At 53.0% G+C, this 20708-nt stretch overlaps 1 protein-coding gene across 2 annotated transcripts in view; it reads right to left on the bottom strand.

The window, feature by feature from the left end:
* The window catches only part of CYTH4 (cytohesin 4), a 31050-nt gene extending 12040 nt beyond the window's left edge, over nt 1-19010 (bottom strand). Inside the window, exons 1-8 of one of the 2 annotated variants that reach the window (XM_048833234.2) lie at nt 18863-19010; nt 12243-12325; nt 8097-8161; nt 7536-7602; nt 4761-4879; nt 4190-4270; nt 3095-3207; nt 555-703 (exon numbers count right to left, since the gene is read on the bottom strand). In XM_048833234.2, the coding sequence (XP_048689191.1) occupies nt 555-703; nt 3095-3207; nt 4190-4270; nt 4761-4879; nt 7536-7602; nt 8097-8161; nt 12243-12325; nt 18863-18881 (696 nt within the window). In that variant the 5' untranslated portion in view covers nt 18882-19010. Of the gene's footprint in view, nt 1-554; nt 704-3094; nt 3208-4189; nt 4271-4760; nt 4880-7535; nt 7603-8096; nt 8162-12242; nt 12326-15347; nt 15411-18862 lie in introns of those variants that run through there. The other variant, XM_075123717.1, reaches the window with a different exon arrangement.
* Between the last annotated feature and the right edge of the window lie 1698 nt (nt 19011-20708).

Raw genomic sequence — 20708 nt, 5'->3', positions numbered from 1 at the left:
CCATGTCCGCTGGTGCTGCCCCCGCAGATCCCACTGGCTGCGTAATTCCCGGCCAATGGGAGCTGTGGAGCTGGTGCTTGGGGCAGGGGCAGTGTGCAGAGCCCCTTGGTTGCCCCTGCGCCAAGGAGCTGGGGTTGAGGGACATACCGCTGCTTCCGGGAGCCGCGGGGAGCCACAGTAGGCAGGGAGTCTGCCTTAGTCTCGCTGTGCCACCAACCGGACTTCTAACGACCTGGTCAGCACTGCTGACCAGAGCCACTTGGGTCCCTTTTCTACCAGGAGTTCCGGTAAAAAAACAGACACCTGGCAACCCTGTGGGGTGACGCACCTTAGGCCTAGCAGGCCCTTGTCTCCTTGCACTTCCAGAACCACTGAGGAAGGAGGAATATATGGACTCTCCCACTCATGGAGACCATGGATGCTCCAGGAAGGGGCCACCCAGAAATTAGCACGATGCCCCAGGGAGAGGTACTGATGATGTCTTTGGCTGGGTTGGGTATTTCTCCCAGCTCAGTACCCAGCAGCAGGCCAGGTGAGCAGGCAGGAGCACTTACCCGCAAGAGCTCTTCAGGCAGGTCCCCTCCATTGTTGATGCCTCGGTTCATGGCCACAAACCTCTCGAAGGGGGGCTTGTCCTTCACGTTGGGGTTGTGCAGGCTGGTGTTCAGCATGATGACGGAGAAGGAGAGCACATAGCACGTATCTGCCGGTGAGCGAGAGAGCGCCCAGGGCTGTGTGGGTGCCTGGCAGCATCACCACTCCAGACACCCCTGCAGGGGGAACCGTGCCCCTGGGGTTCTGAGGGGAGGCTTCACCGTTCCCACTGGGGCTCTAGCAAGGTTCCTCCTGCAGCAGGAGGAGGCTGTCTCCCTTTGCCTGCGATCTGCTAATGGCCCTTGGATTGCCTGTTACTTTGGTCTCCAGTACTGAGCACTTGGATCCCATGGAGCCCTCGGAAAGCAGGGAGAGGCTGCTCACCCCACTGGGGTCTGATGGCTGGCACACGGGGCCTGTCAAAGGCCCGCATCTGCGTGTGGAGGGGACACAAATCCCAGGTGGAGGGTGTGACATTTATTTGCCTCCTTAACCTTGCGCCATTATGTGAAGACACTGATTTAGCACAGGTGGCTGTCGATGCTCATAGACTTTAAGGTCAGAAGGGACCATCATGATCACCAGTGGTTCTCAACCTGTGGCCCATGGGCCACTTGCGGCCCAATCAGCACACAGCTGTGGGCCATATGACATCCTCGGGGCCACACAGATAGTATTGGATGCAGCCCACAATGGTAAATCGGTTGAGAACCTCTGTCTGACCTGCAGCACAGATGCTGATTTAGGACAGCGTCGTGGTGGGAGGACACAGTCGCTGGGACACAGTATGAAATGCTGGAACGTGCAGCATGACCGGTGGGTGCTAGGAATACACTGACAGAGGGGTGGCCTGGGCCGATCATTCCAGGATGTGGAGCTGTGGGCCAAAGACACAAGCCTGATGGTGGTGACAGGCTTTTTCGCTGCTGGGACAGAATGGATTGGGCTGGCTTTATAATGGCTCAGCTACCTGAGTGCAGATCACCAACAGCACTGCTGCTGTCAGATGGCGAGGAGCCACTATCCTAAGCTGTCGGGTGCTGGCAAGGCTTCTGGAGCCAACTGCCTGAAGAGGGACAGTGATGATGGAGTGTGGCATGAGGGGAAAGGAAGGAGAGTGGCAAGAAGGAGGAGGAGAGGCGATTGACAAGGGGAAAGAAGGAAGAAGAGATCAGACATAACAGGGGAGGAAACGGGAAATCAAGGCAACAAGAGGCAACTCCTTTTGTAGGTAAGAGACTACAAACTAGAGCTAGATCACAGAATCATAGAAGATTAGGGTTGGAAGAGACCTCAGGAGGTCATCTAGTCCAACTCCCTGCTCAAAGCAGGACCAATCCCCAACTAAATCATCCCAGCCAGGGCTTTGTCAAGCGAGGCCTTAAAAACCTATCAGGATGGAGATTCCACCCCCTACCCCCCCGCCAGGTAACCCATTCCAGTGCTTCACCACCCTCCTAGTGAAAAAGTGTTTCCTAATATCCAACCTAAACCTCCCCGACTGCAACTTGAGACCATTGCTCCTTGTTCTGGCATCTGCCACCACTGAGAACAGCCGAGCGCCATCCTCTTTGGAACCCCCTTTCAAGTAGTTGAAAGCAGCTATCAAATCCCCCCTCACTCTTCTCTTCTGCAGACTAAACAAGCCCAGTTCCCTCAGCCCTCCTCATAAGTCATGTGCTCCAGCCCCCTAAATATTTTTGTTGCCCTCCGCTGGACTCTCCAATTTGTCCACATCCTTTCTGTAGTGGGGGGGCCCAAAACTGGACACAGTACTCCAGATGTGGCCTCACCAGTGCCGAAGAGAGGGGAATAATCACGTCTCTCAATCTGCTGGCAATGCTCCTACTAATGCAGCCCAATATGCCTTTAGCCTTCTTGGTAACAAGGGGACGCTGTTGACTCATATCCAGCTTCTCACCCACTGTAACCCCTAGGTCCTTTTCTGCAGAACTGCCGCTTAGTCAGTTGGTCCCCAGCCTGTAGCAGTGCATGGGATTCTTCCGTCCTAAGTGCAGGACTCTGCATTTGTCCTTGTTTAACCTCATCAGACTTCTTTTGGCCCAATCCTCCAATTTGTCTAGGTCACTCTGGACCCTATCCCTACCCTCCAGCGTATCTACCTCTCCCCGCCAGCTTAGTGTCATCCACGAACTTGCTGAGGGTGAAATCCATCTCATCATCCAAATCATTAATGATCCCCAGCTGGGGTCAATCCACGTAGACTCGACTGACTTCCACGCATGGCCCAGTGGGTTTCTGTCAGTGAAGCGGAGAGCAGGATTGTCCCCTGTTTCTAGAAAAGCCACCTAAGGGTAGGAACTGGCAGAAGTGACAGGGGACCGGGGCCAAATCACCCGATCGAAGGGAAGCTAAAGCTGGAGGTGCCGCCTCTACTGCTCAAACACTATATTTTGTGAGTGGTGGATCATGGCCCCTCTTTAGCAAACAACTGAGCCAATGCTGGCAGCTCATCCCCACTCCCCACCTCTGCAACTACCTGTCGACTGGAAGACTCCCGGGTTACACTGGCAATACCAGTTGGCGAAGGCCTCCATCATCCGATCAATCTTCTGGGCTTCCCCGGGCAGCCGGAAGCTCCACAGGAACTGCCTACAAGGACACCAGGCCCGTGGGCTAGTCACGGAATGGCCAGGCAGGCTCCACGCCCCTAATACACTGGGGCGCCCTCCTTCCTCCCATGGATGTGCGGGGGTCCTCCCTCCACACAGGGAAGGCAACAGGACATCCTTATGTGCAACAGGGGCCCCTTTCTTCCCAAGCCTAGGGACACCCAGCCTAGGACCCAGGCAGCTTTTCCCTCAGCACCCAATGAGACACCCAGCCTGGGAAACAGGGAACCCTTCCCTCAGCTCCTAGGGCAACAACTAGACACTGTCCTTCAGAAACGGAAACCCTCCCCCAAAACAAGGGAGCAGGACAAGATGCCTGCTCCAGAGCCCAGGGCCTCTCTCCCCACCACGTGGGCATCCAGCAGGACGCTCTCTTAGCAAACGGGGACCTCGCTCCCCAGTGCACAGCCTCAAATGAGACGCCTGCCTCAGGACACAGGCTCCCTCTGCTGGTAGTGCACAAGAGCCCGAGGAGAAGCCCGCATGGGCAATGTGAGAGCTCAATGAGACGCCCGGGTGGTGGTGGGGGGATCCCTCTCCCAGAGCACACAGACACTGCCCACGTGGCCACCCCTGAAAACAGCAGGCCCTCTCCCCCCATGCTGGGACACCCCAAGAGGAAGGAGGGGGGCCAACCTATGAAAGAGTAGGATGCTCTTCCCTAACACAGGGAATTGCAGCAAGATCCCCCCAGGGAAATGGGGGTCACACTCCTCAACGCACTGCACAGCAATGGGACACTGCCCCGGGAAGTGGCTTCCCCTGCATTGGTGCAGTCGGACACCCACGTATGAAAATGGGGGCAGGGGTCCCCTCCCAGACGAATGCTTGGGAAGCTCCGTCCCTGCTCTGAGCTGTCTCCCTAGCGCCGGGCCCTCTGGCGTGTGTTCGCTTGCCTTTGCAGCCACGCCTGAGCACCCACTCCCAGGCCCCTGCTGCTCTCTGCCCGTGTGCTCACTCACCGTAGTGCCTGCACCAGGTTGAGGTTGGCGAACGGGTGGCATTCCACAAAGGCCTGAAGGATCTGCAGGTTCGCCGGGTCCCTGGTTGAGGGAACAGGGCCAAGTGGGAGGGTGTGGGGAGAGAAGGAGACTGTGACTTTATGATGCAGCCTTACTATGTGACCTAGAGCAGAGCTGGGCTCAGACCCCTCAGAGCTCCGATTCCCCCAGGAACAGCTCTGCACACCCCCTCTCCCTGCTTTCAAAATTCAGCTCCCCTTCCCCCACAAAAAGACACCAGGACCCTTGGCAACGTTGTTACACTGATGCCTTTTCTGCACCGGGGGTTTGCCCCAAGTACAGCCATCAGCAACTAGTGCAGCTGCCCCAGTGCTAACCCCTTGGATCTACAGGGTAAACAGCCGGAAGCTGAGCTATACAGGGCTTATCTCCCTTTCAAGCAGGGCCGAGCTCCCTCAGTGCAAGTCGCAGCTCTGCCTGTCTACGCTAGGGGTTGCTACAGTTCAGCTACACTGGCGGCAGAAATTGGGCCTAAGGCCTAAGAGAGCTGGATCAGCTGGGGGAGACTCACCTCTCTCCCAGGTAATCCCCAATGGCTGTCTTGTTCAGGCCTTCTCCCTTGTAGAGGAACCTGGCGATCTCTCGCAAGTCTGAGGACAGCACCTTGTGCTCGGTCAAGTACTGGATCCCCTGAGGGAAAAGCACACCCAGGCTGTGAGTGAGGAGGGTCTGGGGGGCCGGGGAAGGACAATTTAATGGGGGGTCCAGCCCAGTCATCTCTGGACATCATGTTTCCCCAGCTCTACAGGCCTCCTCCCAAATCCAGCTACTCCCCCTCCCCCTTGGAACGCAGCTGGGGAGCACACAGCTAGACTTGCTATCTTAATCCCTCCCCTCATGTTCCACATGGGTGCTAATGCTGTACCCATCCCCCTCCCGATCCTGGCCCGGCCCGAGAAACCTACTGTCGGGGTGCTGCCAGGTTCCTGAGCAGAGCTGTGCGGAGAACGGAAAGTCCGTTTCAAGCAGGATTCTGAGATTTCAACGTTTGTCTTTGTTTCATTCCAATGGAACCCCAAAATTTCAAAATTCTCCGCAGAAGAAAATTACACCCCCCTCCCCCCCAAAAAATTCATTTTGGGTCGATCAAAATTTTTCGTGCCCACAAAATTGGTTTGGTTCCATTCTGACTGTTTTTAAAAAGGCATATTCTATTATAATGTACAGCACCATGCACAGTTTAAAACATTCCGAAACGAAACATCTTTTCAAAAGGAAAAATGGAAACATTCCATTCTGAAAGGGTCCAAATGGGGTGTTTCAACACCGTTGGAACTCCCCTCCCTTCCCCCCCCCACACCTTTTTTTCTCTGAAACAGAATTTTGATGAAATCGACATGATTTTGTGAAGCATTTTGATTTCGACAGAGCTGCGTTTTCCAATGGAAAATAGCTCCCTCTACAGGTTTCAGAGTAACAGCCGTGTTAGTCTGTCTTCGCAAAAAGAAAAGGAGGACTTGTGGCACCTTAGAGACTAACCAATTTATTTGAGCATAAGCTTTCGTGAGCTACAGCTCACTCTACGTTTTCCCAAACATCTCTGTCCCAGAGTAACACCCACTGCCCCTCTCCCGCCCTGGCACCCCTGGGCGGAGTCTGCACTATCTGTGGGTGCAATCCTCCTCTGCGCACAGGGACCAGGACAAAGACCAGGCATCACTAAAGTCCCACGTAGGGCCTCAAAACAGGGCTTGATTTAACTCTACATAAGAGACCGCAAGGGGCTGGATTGCCAGGCGGGAGGTAAATAGAGAGGAGTCCTAATGCTGGTTTGCCGGTACTCTGGAGTGAATGTCACCCAGACTGTGCTCACCCTTTGGTGGGTTGGTGGGTAGTGCCTGCAGTTGCTGTGATGGTACAGAAGTGCAGAGGCAGTGTTAGCCCACTGGGGGCTGAAGCAGGAATATCCCCCCCCCCCAATACAACACATAATAAAAAGGGAATATGGGGGCCCCTGGAGCTGCTCGGGACCCTAAGCAATTGCTTAGTCTGCCTAGCACCGGCTCTGCTGGAGGGTCCTCTTATGTGTCCTAGTTGGAGGGGGCGGAGGCGTGATGGAAAGTTGGTCAGAGCAGCAGCGGTTGAGCCGGAGCCAGTGAGACAGTTGCTGTGGTTAAAATGATGGGGGCTGATATTACTGTTGCAGCTTGTGGTTTTCTTTGCAGACTGAGTGGTCCAGCAGAGCAGGGGAGGGGAGAGAAAGCAGCCGCTTCTTGTTATTCACATTCACCTCTGCCTTTACACCCTGCTCTGAGTCCCCTGATGGTGGGGTGGGGAGTGCGGGTCGCGCCGGGGGTGGGGGTGGAGGGAGTTATCCAGTGGGTGGGAGACCCAGACTTGCTTTGCAGTCCAAGTCTTAGACTCTCATTCCCAGGCCAGCAGCAGGGGCTGCTTGGCCTGGCCGGGCCTGCTCTGAGTGCGAGAAAGCCTCACATCCTGTTGGGTGACCTCCCTCCCAACCCAGGAATGGGTTTTAGAGGAATCAGCTGACGGGGGTGAGAGAGCCTGGGCTAGGGGCTCTCTGGACTTGGGCTCCCTTGACAGACAGAAGAGTTAGTGGCTGGATTAAGTCTGGCCCTAGATTCATAGATTCAGAGATACTAAGGTCAGAAGGGACCATTATAATCATCTAGTCTGACCTCCTGCACAACGCAGGCCACAGAATTTCACCCACCCACTCCTGCGAAAAACTTCTCACCTATGTCTGAGCTATTGAAGTCCTCAAATCGTGGTTTAAAGACTTCAAGGAGCAGAGAATCCTCCAGCAAGTGACCCACACCCCATGCTACAGAGGAAGGCGAAAAACCCCCAGGGCCTCTTCCAATCTGCCCTGGAGAAAAATTCCTTCCCAACCCCAAATATGGCGATCAGCTAAACCCTGAGCATATGGGCAAGATTCACCAGCCAGATACTACAGAAAATTCTTTCCTGGGTAATTCAGATCCCACCCCATCTAATATCCCATGGCCCTGTCTCTCCTCCTCCCATTTCTCTTCTGCTTTGGGGTGCTTTGATTGACACGTGTCAGCACAATGTGTCATGGGGAGGCAGCATTGCTCAGAGCTCTCAGAAGATATCCTGGTGCAAGGCATGGCCTGGCAGTGCTATGTCAGGCTGAGAAACCAGCCTACCTCCACCTCATCGCCCGTTCCTGGGACCCACCCTGCGTGTGTCTGCCCTGATGGCAGAATGAATGTCTTTGGAGTGGGTAATTCGCATCTGATCTATAGTAAAGAGGGGTCCATATGGGATGCCAACAAGCAGCAGTCGGAACAGTACACCTTACCTTTGTGGGGTCCATGTTGAATTTCTTCCGGCCCATGCACAGATCTTTGTCCCTCTGGACCATTTTGCTGCAGATGCAAAGGTGGAGAATCAAGCCTGGCACAAAGAGAAGCAGCCAGCTGTATTCCCCTCCAGGGTGGGGCAGGAGTGGGGCTAAGTTCCCAACAGGAGTTCCCACATCTCAGCTCTGGCTTGCTCCAGGGCCAAGAAGAGAAGCCACCCCCTGCCTTAGAATGTGTCCATCCTAAGGCAGGGGTGTTAACCCCCATGGAGCCTGGAATCTCTCAAGGGGCTGGTGTTTTACTGACCTCACTGCTCTCTAGTAAAGAGAAATCTCATGAGAGAGAGAGTGCGCACGCAAGCGAGCTGTCTCCATAATTTCTCCTGTGTCCAGAAAGATTCCCCTCTCCTGGGACATGCGCCAAAGCCCACTGATGTCAATGGAAAGGCTCCAGCTAGGGGTGGTTCCTTCTCCACCCTGAAGAAGAGCCATGCCACCTATGCACCAGAGGAACACCCATGCAATCGCCACCTCCCTGCAGGCATGTGGCTGGATCCTCACCTCTCTTCTGTGATTTGGAAGCAATCTATCTCTGCAAACACCTGCGCAATCTCCTCCTTCAGCTTCTGTGGGAGGAAGAGATGGGGGTGAGAGCGAGCCAGGGGATGGGAGAGAGACCAGATGTCTCACCTCATCCCTGGGCAGCTGCCAACCCGGCTGGTGTGGGCAGGGCCAGCCCAGGTCACTGGCCATTGTCACGGGACCAGCCAGGGTGTCTTATCAAAAAGGGCGCTGATCTTAGGTGGCCTTCTCCACCCATGCTGGACACTGGCTGAAGGCAGGAGCGGGGAGTAAATGTTCTGACACCTATTGTCAAAAGTGGCTGAAAAGTCGAGTGTAGAGAGAGCCAGGGAGCAAGAGAACAGGGACCCATGTCTGTGCCCACTCTGGAATGGATCCTGGGTATTGTTCCATGCCCCTTTCCCTGCTGTAGCCGAACCATGCAGCCAGGAAAGTTGTGCAGAGAGGCAGTGGAACCAGCTACCAAGCAGGGGGAGTCACCTTGGGCTTAAGTGTGCTGATCCTGTATCAAAGGGAGCTGCTTGAGCCCCTGGCACTCAGCAGTTGCCGCACAGACTGGTGAGCTGGCGGGGCTGCTCCTCACTATATTCTACCAGTTAAACATGGAATTCTGCTCCTTTGGACACTTGGACACATCCCGGCCCCTGGTTGGCTGCCTCTGGGTTACAAAGGGAGCCAAGTTTTTCGGGTTTTTCTCTGTTTCCCCTCCCACCCTTTGCCTGGTGAGTTGATTTAGATTTTAAGGCCTTCAAGGCAGGGACTGTCCCTGAGAACATGTTTGTACAGCACCTAGCAGAACGGAGCCCTGAGCTTGGTTACTGTAATACAAATTATTTACTGTTATTATTACTATTTCCTGGCACTATCTTTCAGCTGCTCAATAGGCAATTTGAGATCTACCAGCTGTTTATCTGCAGTGATAATGCACTAAGATTGCTGCAGAAATTCTCCAGGGGACGAAACTCCATCCTGGGACCCGGTTACCTAAGCACCTCCTGCTCCACTGGGCAGTGACTGGTTACAAACCAGCTTTGGGGGAGATGACAGATTCAGACTATTGGCCCATCGAGTCCACTATCTTGTCTCCTGCCACACTGGGTCAGCCCTCTGGTCCATCTACTCAGGTTTCCTGCCTCCTATGTTGACAGTGGGAAGGCAAACAAACAATGCAAACGGACAATTATGTAAAGTTGTACCTGGAATGGGGGTGGGGGGTTTGCATTCCTGACTCTGTGGCAATCACTTCACACCAAGAAGCATGAAATGGGATTATTTATCTGGTAGATAATTGGCTTAACCTTCTGTCCTAGTCAAGGCCTTGCACTGCACTCGTCACCTGGGCATTTGGACACCTGCAGATTGTAGGCCAGCTCCTTAACTGATGCAAGTCAACATAGCGCCACCAATCTGGCTCAATAAGCTCTTCAGCATGTGATGCTGGCAGGCCAGGTGCCAGCTCCTGGGGAGGCCCCTAGGCGTCACTAAACACTGACACATGCATAGCTGGAAACCAGTCTGACTCACTCGGGTATTAGTATTGTTAATATGGGTATTAGATTTAGAGAGATGTGTTTGGACTTTAAGGAATGCTTGTGAGTTGCCGCATGCATTAATCTCACTGGCACTATCTGTACCCCATGCTATAAGGTAATATTTAAGTGTTTGCTAAGAAACTGGAAACCCCCACAGTCAGGAAAGAAGCATTACCAAGCATGAAAATAATAGTTTACCACAAAGGATGTCATCTCCTGCTCAACAGAAGAAGGCCTATAGACAGCAGATGAACCACCGTGGAACATCAGTGGACAAAAGACTTTGCTGATTGTTCCCCCCACACCCATGAAGAGGGGAACTGCACAAACCCTCATCCCATCACAGTTTGAACTCTGAGGGAAGGGAATAAAAATCCCTGACCAGAAGAATCTGTATCACTGTGCTGCTTGGAATTTGGAGAGGGCAGTATTTCTAAGCATAAGCAAGGGATCTCCAAACTGCTTAGCTGGATTAACCCTAAAGGACAGATAGCACCTTTGACCTGGGGTAAGTGACTGGCCCTTTGGGACTGGGAGTAACCTGAACATTACAGCAGCTTCTATTTTTGAAATCTACGATTGTAACTTGTGTGTGTGTGTGTGTGTTTACCTGCTTTAACCTTGTCATACCTCCCTTATTTCTTTTTCCTAGTTAATAAACCTTTAGTTAGTTTAAGATAGGTAGGGCCCTACCAAATTCACCATCTATTCTGGTCAATTTCACGGCCAGAGGGTTTTAAAATTGGTCAATTTCATGATTTCAGATGTTTACAACTGAAATTTCAAGGTTTGTAACCATGGGGGGGTCCCCACCCAAAATGGGATCATGAAGGGGGGGGGGGGTGTTGCAAAGTTGTAGGTGGGTCCCAAGATTGCTACCTTCACTTCTATGCTATCTCCAGAGCTGAGCTCTGAAGGCCTCTCCCTCCCAGCTTCCTGCAGTTAGAGGAGGTTCCTGAGCTAGAGTTGGGTAGGATCTCCCCCATGCTGCTGGGAGCACCCCAGCTGGGGGCTCCTGGCTGCTAGTCCACGCCAGGGACAGATTAAGGCAGGGGCCCTGACCAATTTAGCCCCCCCCCCCAGGAAAAATGGGTGCCCCAGCCCTGGAAGAAGCCCCAGGGCAGAAGCCCCTACCAGGTCACCCCGAGACCTGGCAGAGCCACAGGGGAAGAAGCCACAAGCCTGGGTGCCCCAAGCCATGGCTGCAGCTGCAGAGCTGAAGCCTCGAGCCCGGACTGCCCCGAGCCCCAGCTGGAGTGGCAGGGGGGCGGAAGTCCCAAGCCCAAGCTGCCCCAAGCTCCAGCTGGAGCGGGAGGGTGGGGCAGAAGCCCAGAGCCCAGGTTGCCCCAGCTGCAGCTGCTGTGAGCGAAAGCTCCCAGCCTGGCAGGAGCCACTGTGGAAGGAAGCCCCAAGCTTGGCATCTGATGCTGCGGCAGGAGCTGGGCGGGAGGGAAGGGCGGGGGATGGAAGCCTGGAGCCTAGCTCCTGGGCTGCTGCAGTGCAGAAGTGAGGGTGTACCACCCTCATTTCTGTGCTGCCTCTGGAGGTGGGTCTGATTTCCCCACCAAGAGCAGTTGTGGAGGGGAAGGACAACTCCTGTCCCTCCCCAGCGTGGCTGGACTAGCAGTTAAGAGCCCTAGGCTCCTAGCAGCAGGGGAGATCAGTTTTCGTGGCGGAGGGCTGATTTCATGGTCCATGACACGTTTTTCATGGCCGTGAAATTGGTAGGGCCCTAAATATAGGATTGGCTAAATCATTGTCTTTGGTGTAGGATATAAGGTACAGATGACCTGGGGTAAGTGACTGGCCCTTTGGGACTGGGAGTAACCTGAATATTGTGATTTTTGGTGTTAGGGACCATCTGTCACAAAGGCAGGCTTGCCTGGGTGGCAAGATAGACTGGAGTGCCCAAGAGGAATGCCTGTGACTCCCTGTTAAGGCAGTTATAGTGCCTCTGGAGTTCACACTTGACGAGTGGTTAAATCTAATGATAGAAACACACGACCAGTTTGGGGTTTGGGCCCTGGTTTGTAGCTGTCCTGAGGTTGGCACCTGCGTTTGTGAGCCACTTCAGACAGCCTGACACAGGGCAGGGGCTCAGATGCCATGACAATGGGCATGGAATAGAACAGAAACGATCTGTTTTGGTTTTGTATGCTGCCATGCACAGCTATGGTACTAGACAAGTAATACGTGCTAATTAATAGTAACTCCACATATTGGGACAGCTGCTGTAAATTGGCATAGATCCATTCATGTCAACAAAGCTACCTTGATTTATCCCAGCTGAGGATCTGGGCTGTTAATAATATTGCTCATAAAGTTCGCCAGCCTTTTCAAAATGTCCCTTTATAGTGTTTGCCTGGATGATCTCTTGCAACAGGGAGTTCCCCAGGCTGGTTGCTGCTTATTGGTGGGACTGGTGCCATTGGAACCTCAGAATTCCAGATCTGATGGTGCTTGGGAAAGTATCTCCTGCCAGGCCAGGGAACTGTTCTAGATGGGATGGGATGTTTGTAAAAAGTTCCCCCAGAGAGCAGGTTCTGGAAAGACCTGTCTGTCCAGTGACGGGAAGGGGCGGGATGGCCCATACCTGAATGTCCTCCAGGAGTGCCACCCTGTGCTTCTTGATAGTGTCTATTTCAGCCTCTTCAGCCTCGCTCAGATCAGATGACCCTGGAAATACAAAAGGAAAATGAATGCCAGTGAGAACGGGAGCTGTTTCAGGCCAAGTGGAGCCCCACAATATTGTGGGCAGGACAAAGCAACCCCTGCCATTCCAGTCCTGAGCTGCTCCTTCCCATAACATTCTGCCATGGCACCTCCCTCCTGCCCGGCACCCTACCCTCCTATTCCAGTCCTGGGACCCAATCCCAGCTCTGCCAATGCTTCTCCTGACCCTGCAGCACCCCCAGACACACCAGTCCTGGGCACTACACCGCAATGCCAATGTCCCTCAGCCCTGATCTTGCAACAACCCCCCTGTTTCACTCCCTGGACTCTCCCAAGTAGCGGTGTTCAATCTTGCCAAATTTTGTTTCGTGGTTTCTCATACAAACGAGCATGAGCAAGATCAGGACAAATGAACTTGATAAAGCAGGTTTCAGAGTAGCAGCCGTGTTAGTCTGTGAAGTGAGCTGTAGCTCACGAAAGCTTATGCTCAAATAAATTTGTTAGTTGCTAAGTACTCCTTTTCTTTTTGATAAAGCAGTGACCTAAATATAAAATCTAACCCAATCAAAAGCCATTAGCTTGATCTCTCTCAATCTCTCAGAAATTCAAGACCTTCCATTAAATGCAGAAACAGATGCAAGAAACTAATGCAAATGGGACACAGAAATGGTTTAAGAGAGAGTCTAAGTTGATGCCATTTTGAGGGGAGGGAATTTGGGGGGGGGTCATCTGAGGAAGAGGAGTGATGGGGCTGGGAAGATCTTCCAATGACCACGGGCTAAATACAGATATAACTAGGGCTGCTCTTGCTTCCCCTCTTCTTCACAGGAAGACAAGTGATGACAGAGATGAGAAGACCACAGAATGATTAATAAAAGACCTAGAAGAAGAAATGGAACGGTAGCAGAGCGGCTAAACACACTGTGGCCAGAGCGTAGCATTCAGCAAGAATCAGAGGAGAAATAGGAAGCTGCAGCAGCAGAAATTGAGAGCCCACGTCAGCAGCAAGGGAGTTCAGGGAGCCACAGATCAACCCATGCACATGGGCGGCGTGTCGAGAGCTCTCACTCAGCCCCAGGCCAGGAGCGTCTCTCTAGGCAAACACCTTCCCCCACCCCTGCGTCAGGTCAGTCCAGCAGGTATCCTGCCCTGTCGGTGCACACACCAAAATCCCCTGGGCCTCTCCTGTCTGGGGGGGAAAGGGGAAGTCTGACCAGCTGTCTTGGAAACTCTCTGAGTGTGCCTCACACACACGGAACAATGTCTAAAAATAGGGTGGAAAAGGGGAAGGAATCAGCTGTGGCAGGGGAGAGAAAAGAGAAGGGGGAGAAAGAACAGTAATTTCAGAGCACAGGGGCTTGTTTCCTGCAGCGTCCCAGATAAGTGAGGGACGGGGCAGCCCCACTGGAGTCTTACCGCATGTTCTTACACTCCCCCAGTGCTACTCACCGAACTCTACTGGCTTCCCTCCAGGCTTCACATGCCCTGGGGATGCCCGACACAGACTAAGGGGGCAGAGTCACCCCAAGCAGTAGCCCTGAGCCAGCTTCCTGCAGACAGTTGTACACATGCACACAAATTGCCTTGACTGAGTTGAGGCCACTGAGACTGGGGAGAGCTGTGTGGACGGGAACTTGGACTGGGAAGGAGCATATCCCCCAACTCTGGAGGCAGCCTTGGTGGGGACCTGGAGGAAGCTGCATTGTCCAAGCCCCCATGCAACGCAGATAGGATGGGAAAATGCCTGCTCTCATAGACTCATAGATTCTAAGGCCAGAAGGCTAACCATCATGACCATCTAATCTGATTTCCTGCCCACCGCTATGCCACAGACCCTCACCCACCACTCCTGTAGTGGACCCATGACCCCTGGCTGAGTTGCTGAAGCCCTCAAATCTTGATTTAAAGACTTCAAATTACAGAGAATCCACCATTTACTCTAGTTCAAACCTGCAGGTGACCCGGGCCACACACTGCCGAGGAAGGTGAAAACCCCCCAGAGTCTCTGCCAATCTGACCCAGGGGGAGAATTCCACCCCAAATATGGTGATCAGTTAGACCCTGAGTACGTGGGCAAGACCCACCAGCTAGACACCTGGGAGAGAATTCTCTGTAGAACTCAGAGCCTCCCTCATCTAGTGTCCCATCACCAGCCATTGGAGATATTTGCTAATTAGTGGTCATGGATGGGCCATATGACATTGTAGGCAACCTCCAACTGCTGCCCGTGGAAGGCTGTTCCAGAACTTCACTCCTCGGATGGTTAGAAACCTTCGTCTAATTTCTAGCCTAAATTTATTAATAGCCAGTTTATATCCATTTGTTCTTGTGCCAGCATGGGCCCTTAACTTAAATAACTCCTCTCCCTCCCTGGTGTTTATCCCTGTGATGTATTTATAGGAAGCACTTTGTTAAGTTAAGCAAGTCAAGTTCCTTAAGTCTCTACTCGTGAGGCAGGTTCTCCATTCCTCTGATCATTCTAGTAGCCCTTCTCTGCCCCAGTTTGAATCCATCTTTCTTAAACACAAGAGACCAGAATTGCACACACTATTCCAGATGAGGTCTCACCAGTGGCTTGTATAACGGTACTAACACTTGCCTATCTCTACTGGAAACACCTCCTGTCATACATCCTAGGGCAGCATTAGCAATCTGTGCCAACCAGACCTGCAGGCTTGACAAGTGAATTATGATGGCTTACTGCCTGGCAAACGGGCTGCCAAACTCCAATTCAAAATCCCAGCCCCAATTCTGTGCCGAGTGCAGCTCAAAAGGGGAAAGGGGCAAAGGTGGCTTGATGTCACTTTTATGCCCCCTTATCCCAGGGTCAAGAAGAGACCAGGACAGCCCCTGGTGCGAGCAAGAGCAACCTCAGGGCTGCTACAATCTTTGCCTGGGGCTGTTTGGGCAGCCGAGGAGAGCAGTGGGGGCACATATTCCTTAGCCTCGCCCTCAGCTCTGCTCCATACCCTGATGGCTGTGGTGCTGTTACAGCTGATGTGCTGCTACGGATGGTCTGCATCACCTGGGGGTATCTTCCACTGACCAGTGAAGCCGGCACTGTGGCTGCTTTGCTTTGGTGAAACAGCTTAAAGCATGTAGCGAGCCCAAGGATCTGGCCCCCAGAGGACATCCACTGACCCACCAGCTGAGGCTGCAAATAACAGGGCTCCCTCTCCTTGCGAATGCTGCCGAACAGCCGAAGAAACAAATGAATTGCCTTGACTGGAAGAGAAAAGGGTAGACAAGGATGAGGGCAGGGAGAAAGTGATGGGCACACTGACTCAGACATGGAAGGGGAGACAAGAGGAATCAAGGTGAGAGTGAGCAAGAAACGGGGCAGGTGGGTCACATTTACGAAGGGATTTAGGCACCTAAAGATGCAGAGAGGTGCCTAGTGGGATTTTCAGAAGCACCTAAGCAGGTGAGGTGCCTAACTCCGATTGGAAGCAACTTAATAAGTAAGTGAATTTAATGTATGCGCCTCTCTTTCATTGTGCTTCCCTAGCAGGCATTCCAAACTTCTGCATTTTGGTAGCAGAGACACGAGACGGCTAGTTTGAGTCCTTTGTTGCCTGCTTTGGATTCCATAGTTAAATCGGTGGGGAAAGGAGAGAATATAACCTAAAAGTCACCCTTTTGCCCACAAAATCCTGCAATGAGCCAGAATCGAGTGGTTCATTTGAAGAACTATCCGTTGAATCAATTGAATGGTTAAATGAGGGCAATTATGCTACTTAGATGATAAGCTCACTGGGGCAAGGGCCGTCTTTTTGTTCAGTGTTTGTATAGCACCTAGCACAATGGGGTCCTGGTCCATGCTTAGTGCTCCTAGGCACTGTGGTAATAAATAATAATAACGTGCAGGCAGCTGGCCTCTATTTTCCCAACAGCAGAGGAGGTTGACAGCAGCACAATGATTCCCCTTTCTTTCAATTCCTGCTTTTCTAGAAAACGGAGCCTGGGAACTTGGGAAGGGAGAGGCCCAGTGGATCTTCTCACTGGCCCACTCCACTCCAAGATGAGCCTGGGCGTAGCAATGCAATCAGAGGGTGAAGAAGTTCACATCTGGCACAGAGGAGCCACACAGAGTCTAGGTACCAGCTAAGTTCCACATAAGCCCTGTGTTGAGGACTTAACTTAAATGATGCATAGACCATGTACAGGCCCTCTGCCCAGGGATAAATTTCACCCACACTGAACAGGAATTAGTTCAGTGAAGTCCAATGCCCCAGGGAGTCAGTGCCCTCAAAGGTTTCATGAGCTCCTATCGTCTCCCCAAGACATGCTCAGACCTGTATTTTCAAAACTCACCTCTGGCGTGGATGGTGCAAATTTGGTAACCACACAGTACACATGCCAAATAATTAACACAATGGTTTAGCCAGCCACACCGAAAACCACATACTGTAGCTAGGCATCTAAATGCATACCGCTGCAGACACGAACAACTGCATCTGCAATTTCCTCCCTCCATTAGTAATGGGTACAAAACTGTGCTGGCAATACTAGAAGCCAGGCTAAATGCAGGATCCACAGTACACAAGCCTTTGGTCTACCTTGGTATGAGGCTGAGTTTACAGCCAGTGAGAGGCGGCAGCAGACCCTGGAGCTCCTCACCCTCCTCCTCGCATGGATCCCTCTCCCAGCCTCACCACTGTTCTGATTCTGACATGATCATCTCCCCATGCTCCATCGCACAGCCCAGCCCATGGCCCTGCCGGCGTAGCTCTCTCCCACATAGGAACACACAAGATGAAGTCGCTCACCTTGCCCCCACAAGGGAAAGGGGTGGGAGTTTCCACCTTTCAGGCTCGCCCTGTCAGTCATCCATGGACTGTGAGGGAGGAGAGGAAGTCGAACATTTTCTCCACAGAAACAGACAATGGGCTTAATTCCCCGGAGTTGGCCCAGAGAGGTGCAAATGGCATCCCCTAGCACCAGCAGGGGTCACTGCGCCGCAGTGGGATTCACTCCAGACAGAAGACAAGGGAGTATTCACACCCTCACCCCTCACTGGGGTCGTGCTGGGCAACCTTAAACTGCAGAAGCTTCCTCACTGAAAGCTGCCTGAGGGACACACTCAACAGGGGCAAACTCTTGGCCCCCTGACCACGCCTCCTCCCCAGGCAGCACAGCTGACTTTTGAACCAGTGCCAGCCAGCCGTGGGTCCCCAGGCAGGGTGGGTTTGGGGGTGGGTACCTTACACTGCTCCAAAGGCCTCAAGGCAGATTTCCTGCCAGTGAAGACCCTTCCCCAAATGTCTGCCAGTGTCAAACCAAGCCCAAAGACCAATAGCTCAGCTCAGCAATAAAATCATAGGCCTGGATACATCCATGCGAATCACAGAAGTACAATGACTCCACTTAAGCTGCTTGGGGCAAGGACTTTGTGTTGTGTGTTTGTACAGCACCCAGCACTGGGGCCCCGGTTCACAAATGGGGCCCCAGGCACTACTACAAAGCACAACAGTACAAAGCACAACAATATTCATAACGTCAAGTAACTCACTGTGGCTATTAACAACATGAGAGCAACCCTATTTTCGTGCTGGACAACCGGTTTTGAGATCCACCTTTTCCTTGGACAAATGACCTTGCTAGCATGAGGCCAGCCAGGATCCCTTTGTCTGTCAGCTCCCTCCGCTTGTTGCCCACCTCTTACCAAACCAGGAAATACGTTTTTATCTTGCTCATCGCCTCTCGGCTACTTCTGTCTTTCTAACTTCTTTTGGAGTCCGTCGTGTTTCTGTGGTTCACAGGGATATGTCCAGGCCTCGGATTTTATTGCTGAGCTGAGCTACTGGTCGCTGGGCTCCCTCTCCCGCACTCCCCATTTCCAAGTGGGCCATTCCCTCTCTCCTCCGCTCAGGGGGCTGATTTACTGTTACCGTGCCCCATGGGGAGTCATTTACACCCATGCCACGCACTGCCCAATCAGAACTCTGGGGGTTTACACACACTCACTTTGCACTAGCCCCAGCTGGGGCAGGGAAGCAAAGGCTTTCACAATTTCGCTGTTGAACTTGCAAGTCATGATTTTGCACCTCTGTTCCTGTCACACCGAGGCTGCATCAAAGGAATCTGTTGTTTACAGTCATATGCTGACCCTCAGTCCAAACACCATGCACCTCTGATGCCTCAGGATGGGCCTGGCTTACTCCATGCCTCCTTGTTATCTAGCTACTCTGAGGGTCACTGACATGAGGGATTTAACCTTCCTCCTCAGAGATGTCCTGTCTGTACAAAGCTCAGTAATGGCTTGACCCTGGTCCCATTAATGTCAGTGGGTCGGCCCCCAGTGACATCTGCAGGGAGCCGGAACAGATCCTGAATAACTGGGAGGGATGGAGGGAGGTGAAAACAGCACAACACCTGCAAGCTATAAATCCCACCCAAAGCATCTGGGGAACTCCTCATCTCCCCTTTCCTCCCCAGCACCCCACTCCAGTTGGTGACACTGCCCTGACAGAGCCTAGTGGGTTAGCACCACTTTCAGCAACAAGACAGGAGAAAGAGGCGGCCAAAGGAAAGACTTACCGGTGGGACAAACGTCCATCGTGATACCTGCTGAAAGGAGAATTCTTTCAACAGCCGTCAGTTTCTCTTTCCCCACTGCTCTTGTGGGTGCCTGCCACAATTAGCACTACTTCAACCCAGTAGCTAAAAGTGTGTCGGCTGGATGGACCGCTTTGTCTAGAGGCTCCACCCCCATCTCCTCCCCACATTGCTCATAATGGTGAAGGCAGCGAGGAACTCATGTTTCTCAGAGCGTACAAACCCTTATTGGTTACTTCCTAAAAATAAAATGAACCAAGCCACGAGCAAAAGCCATGCCGTTTTAACATGGGCAGCCATTCAGGTCTTTGCTGGGGGGTTGATCTCGAGATTCACTGTCATCTGGTTTGATCCAGCATACTCTGGGGAGTGAGGAAGAGGGAAGTTGGCAACTCAAAGAGCCAACTTGCTTCGTGGATGGTTTTGTGCAGGGAAACAGGTTTACACACACACACACACACACACACACACACCCCGCCCCTGCTCTAAGCGCCCAAAAGAAATTAGCAAAAGGTGCTGGGTGGGTGAGAATTCCAAAATTGGTGTGTCTGGATCCTGCACTGCCCCCTGCTGACAGCTGATGGTCTTTTATCCAGACCAGGTTCCTTTCTCCCCATCCCAAATTGGTCCCTTTTGGGCAGGCTCCTCAGCAAGGATTGACTGGGCCATGGAGAGTGAGCTCCCCTCTCAACCCTAAGGTCGCTCTCTCCCTTGTGGAAGCCTTGCCCCCGGCAGGGCAGTGGCGGGAGCTTGCCCTGGCCCTGCCTGTGCTCTGTCTGTTCTGGAGAGTATAGGACTTTAACCACCAGGGTTGTCAGTGTCAAGCTTTCTTTTCCCCTCCCCCCAGCCCCGGAAGGCTGCACACTTCCCCTTGAGGTAATTGCACTTGGTTGCCACGTCTATGCTATGTGATGGCCCTGACATGCTGTGAGGGGGAAGGAGGGGAGGGCATTGTCCCCACAGGGGGAGCTCGACAGCTGGCATCAATGTTCGGAGCTCCTCTTGCAGGGCAAGGGATTCACAGGGACAGTTCATTGTAGAAGTGATCTGGTGGTCTGGCCACAGGATTCCTCTCACTTCTGTGTCAGGCTTACGGCTGAGGATGGTGAGACAATGCCAGATGTCCTGAAGCCAAGCACAACCTGAGCAGGTGTCTGGCAGGCTTCTCCTCCACACAACCTACAGCTCTGGCAGAGCACCTCACTCCTGCCCGGCCATACTCTACGCTTCTTCAGTTCTGCCTCCCAGCTCTGCCTGGGTCCCTCACTCCGGCCCTGCAGCACCCCCTGCTATTCCAGCCCTGAGCCCACCCCAGCTCTGCCTGTGCACCTCGCTGCTGCATGCCTAGCTGTTCCAATTCTGCCCTCCACCAACTATGCCCATGCCCCTTGGTCCAAGAGCACCCCCTGCTACTGCCTTAACATTACCTCTCTTGAGCAGCCTGCAAAGCCATTTCCCCAATCCCTGCCTACTATACTTACTGCACCGTGCACGGGACTGGCCATAGGGTTGTGGGGAGGGTTTGGAAGATGGTTCCATGGGGCAACCCCAAAGCTAATGGACTCATTTTATATAAAATGGGGAGATTGGAAAGCTCCTCAGGTCACCCTCGGCCTCCTGCTGCAGCGTCACAGCCTGGTCGCTTGGGCTGAACTCCCTGCACAGCTGCTACCGTGTAAAACAGGTTTTCAAGGGACAATTTTCCAACTACACTGGAGGATTGGGGCTCACTGAGGGGGAAGGGAGCTTGTGGCAGCCCAGGTGGGGTCTGGGGTCCTCCCAGAAATCCAGCGCCCCACAGCTGTGAATTACAGGCATCCCAAAGACT

Source organism: Caretta caretta, chromosome 1 (assembly GCF_965140235.1).
Source record: "Caretta caretta isolate rCarCar2 chromosome 1, rCarCar1.hap1, whole genome shotgun sequence".
Classification (NCBI taxonomy): domain Eukaryota; kingdom Metazoa; phylum Chordata; order Testudines; family Cheloniidae; genus Caretta; species Caretta caretta.
This window is presented reverse-complemented; position numbering and strand designations above follow the sequence as displayed.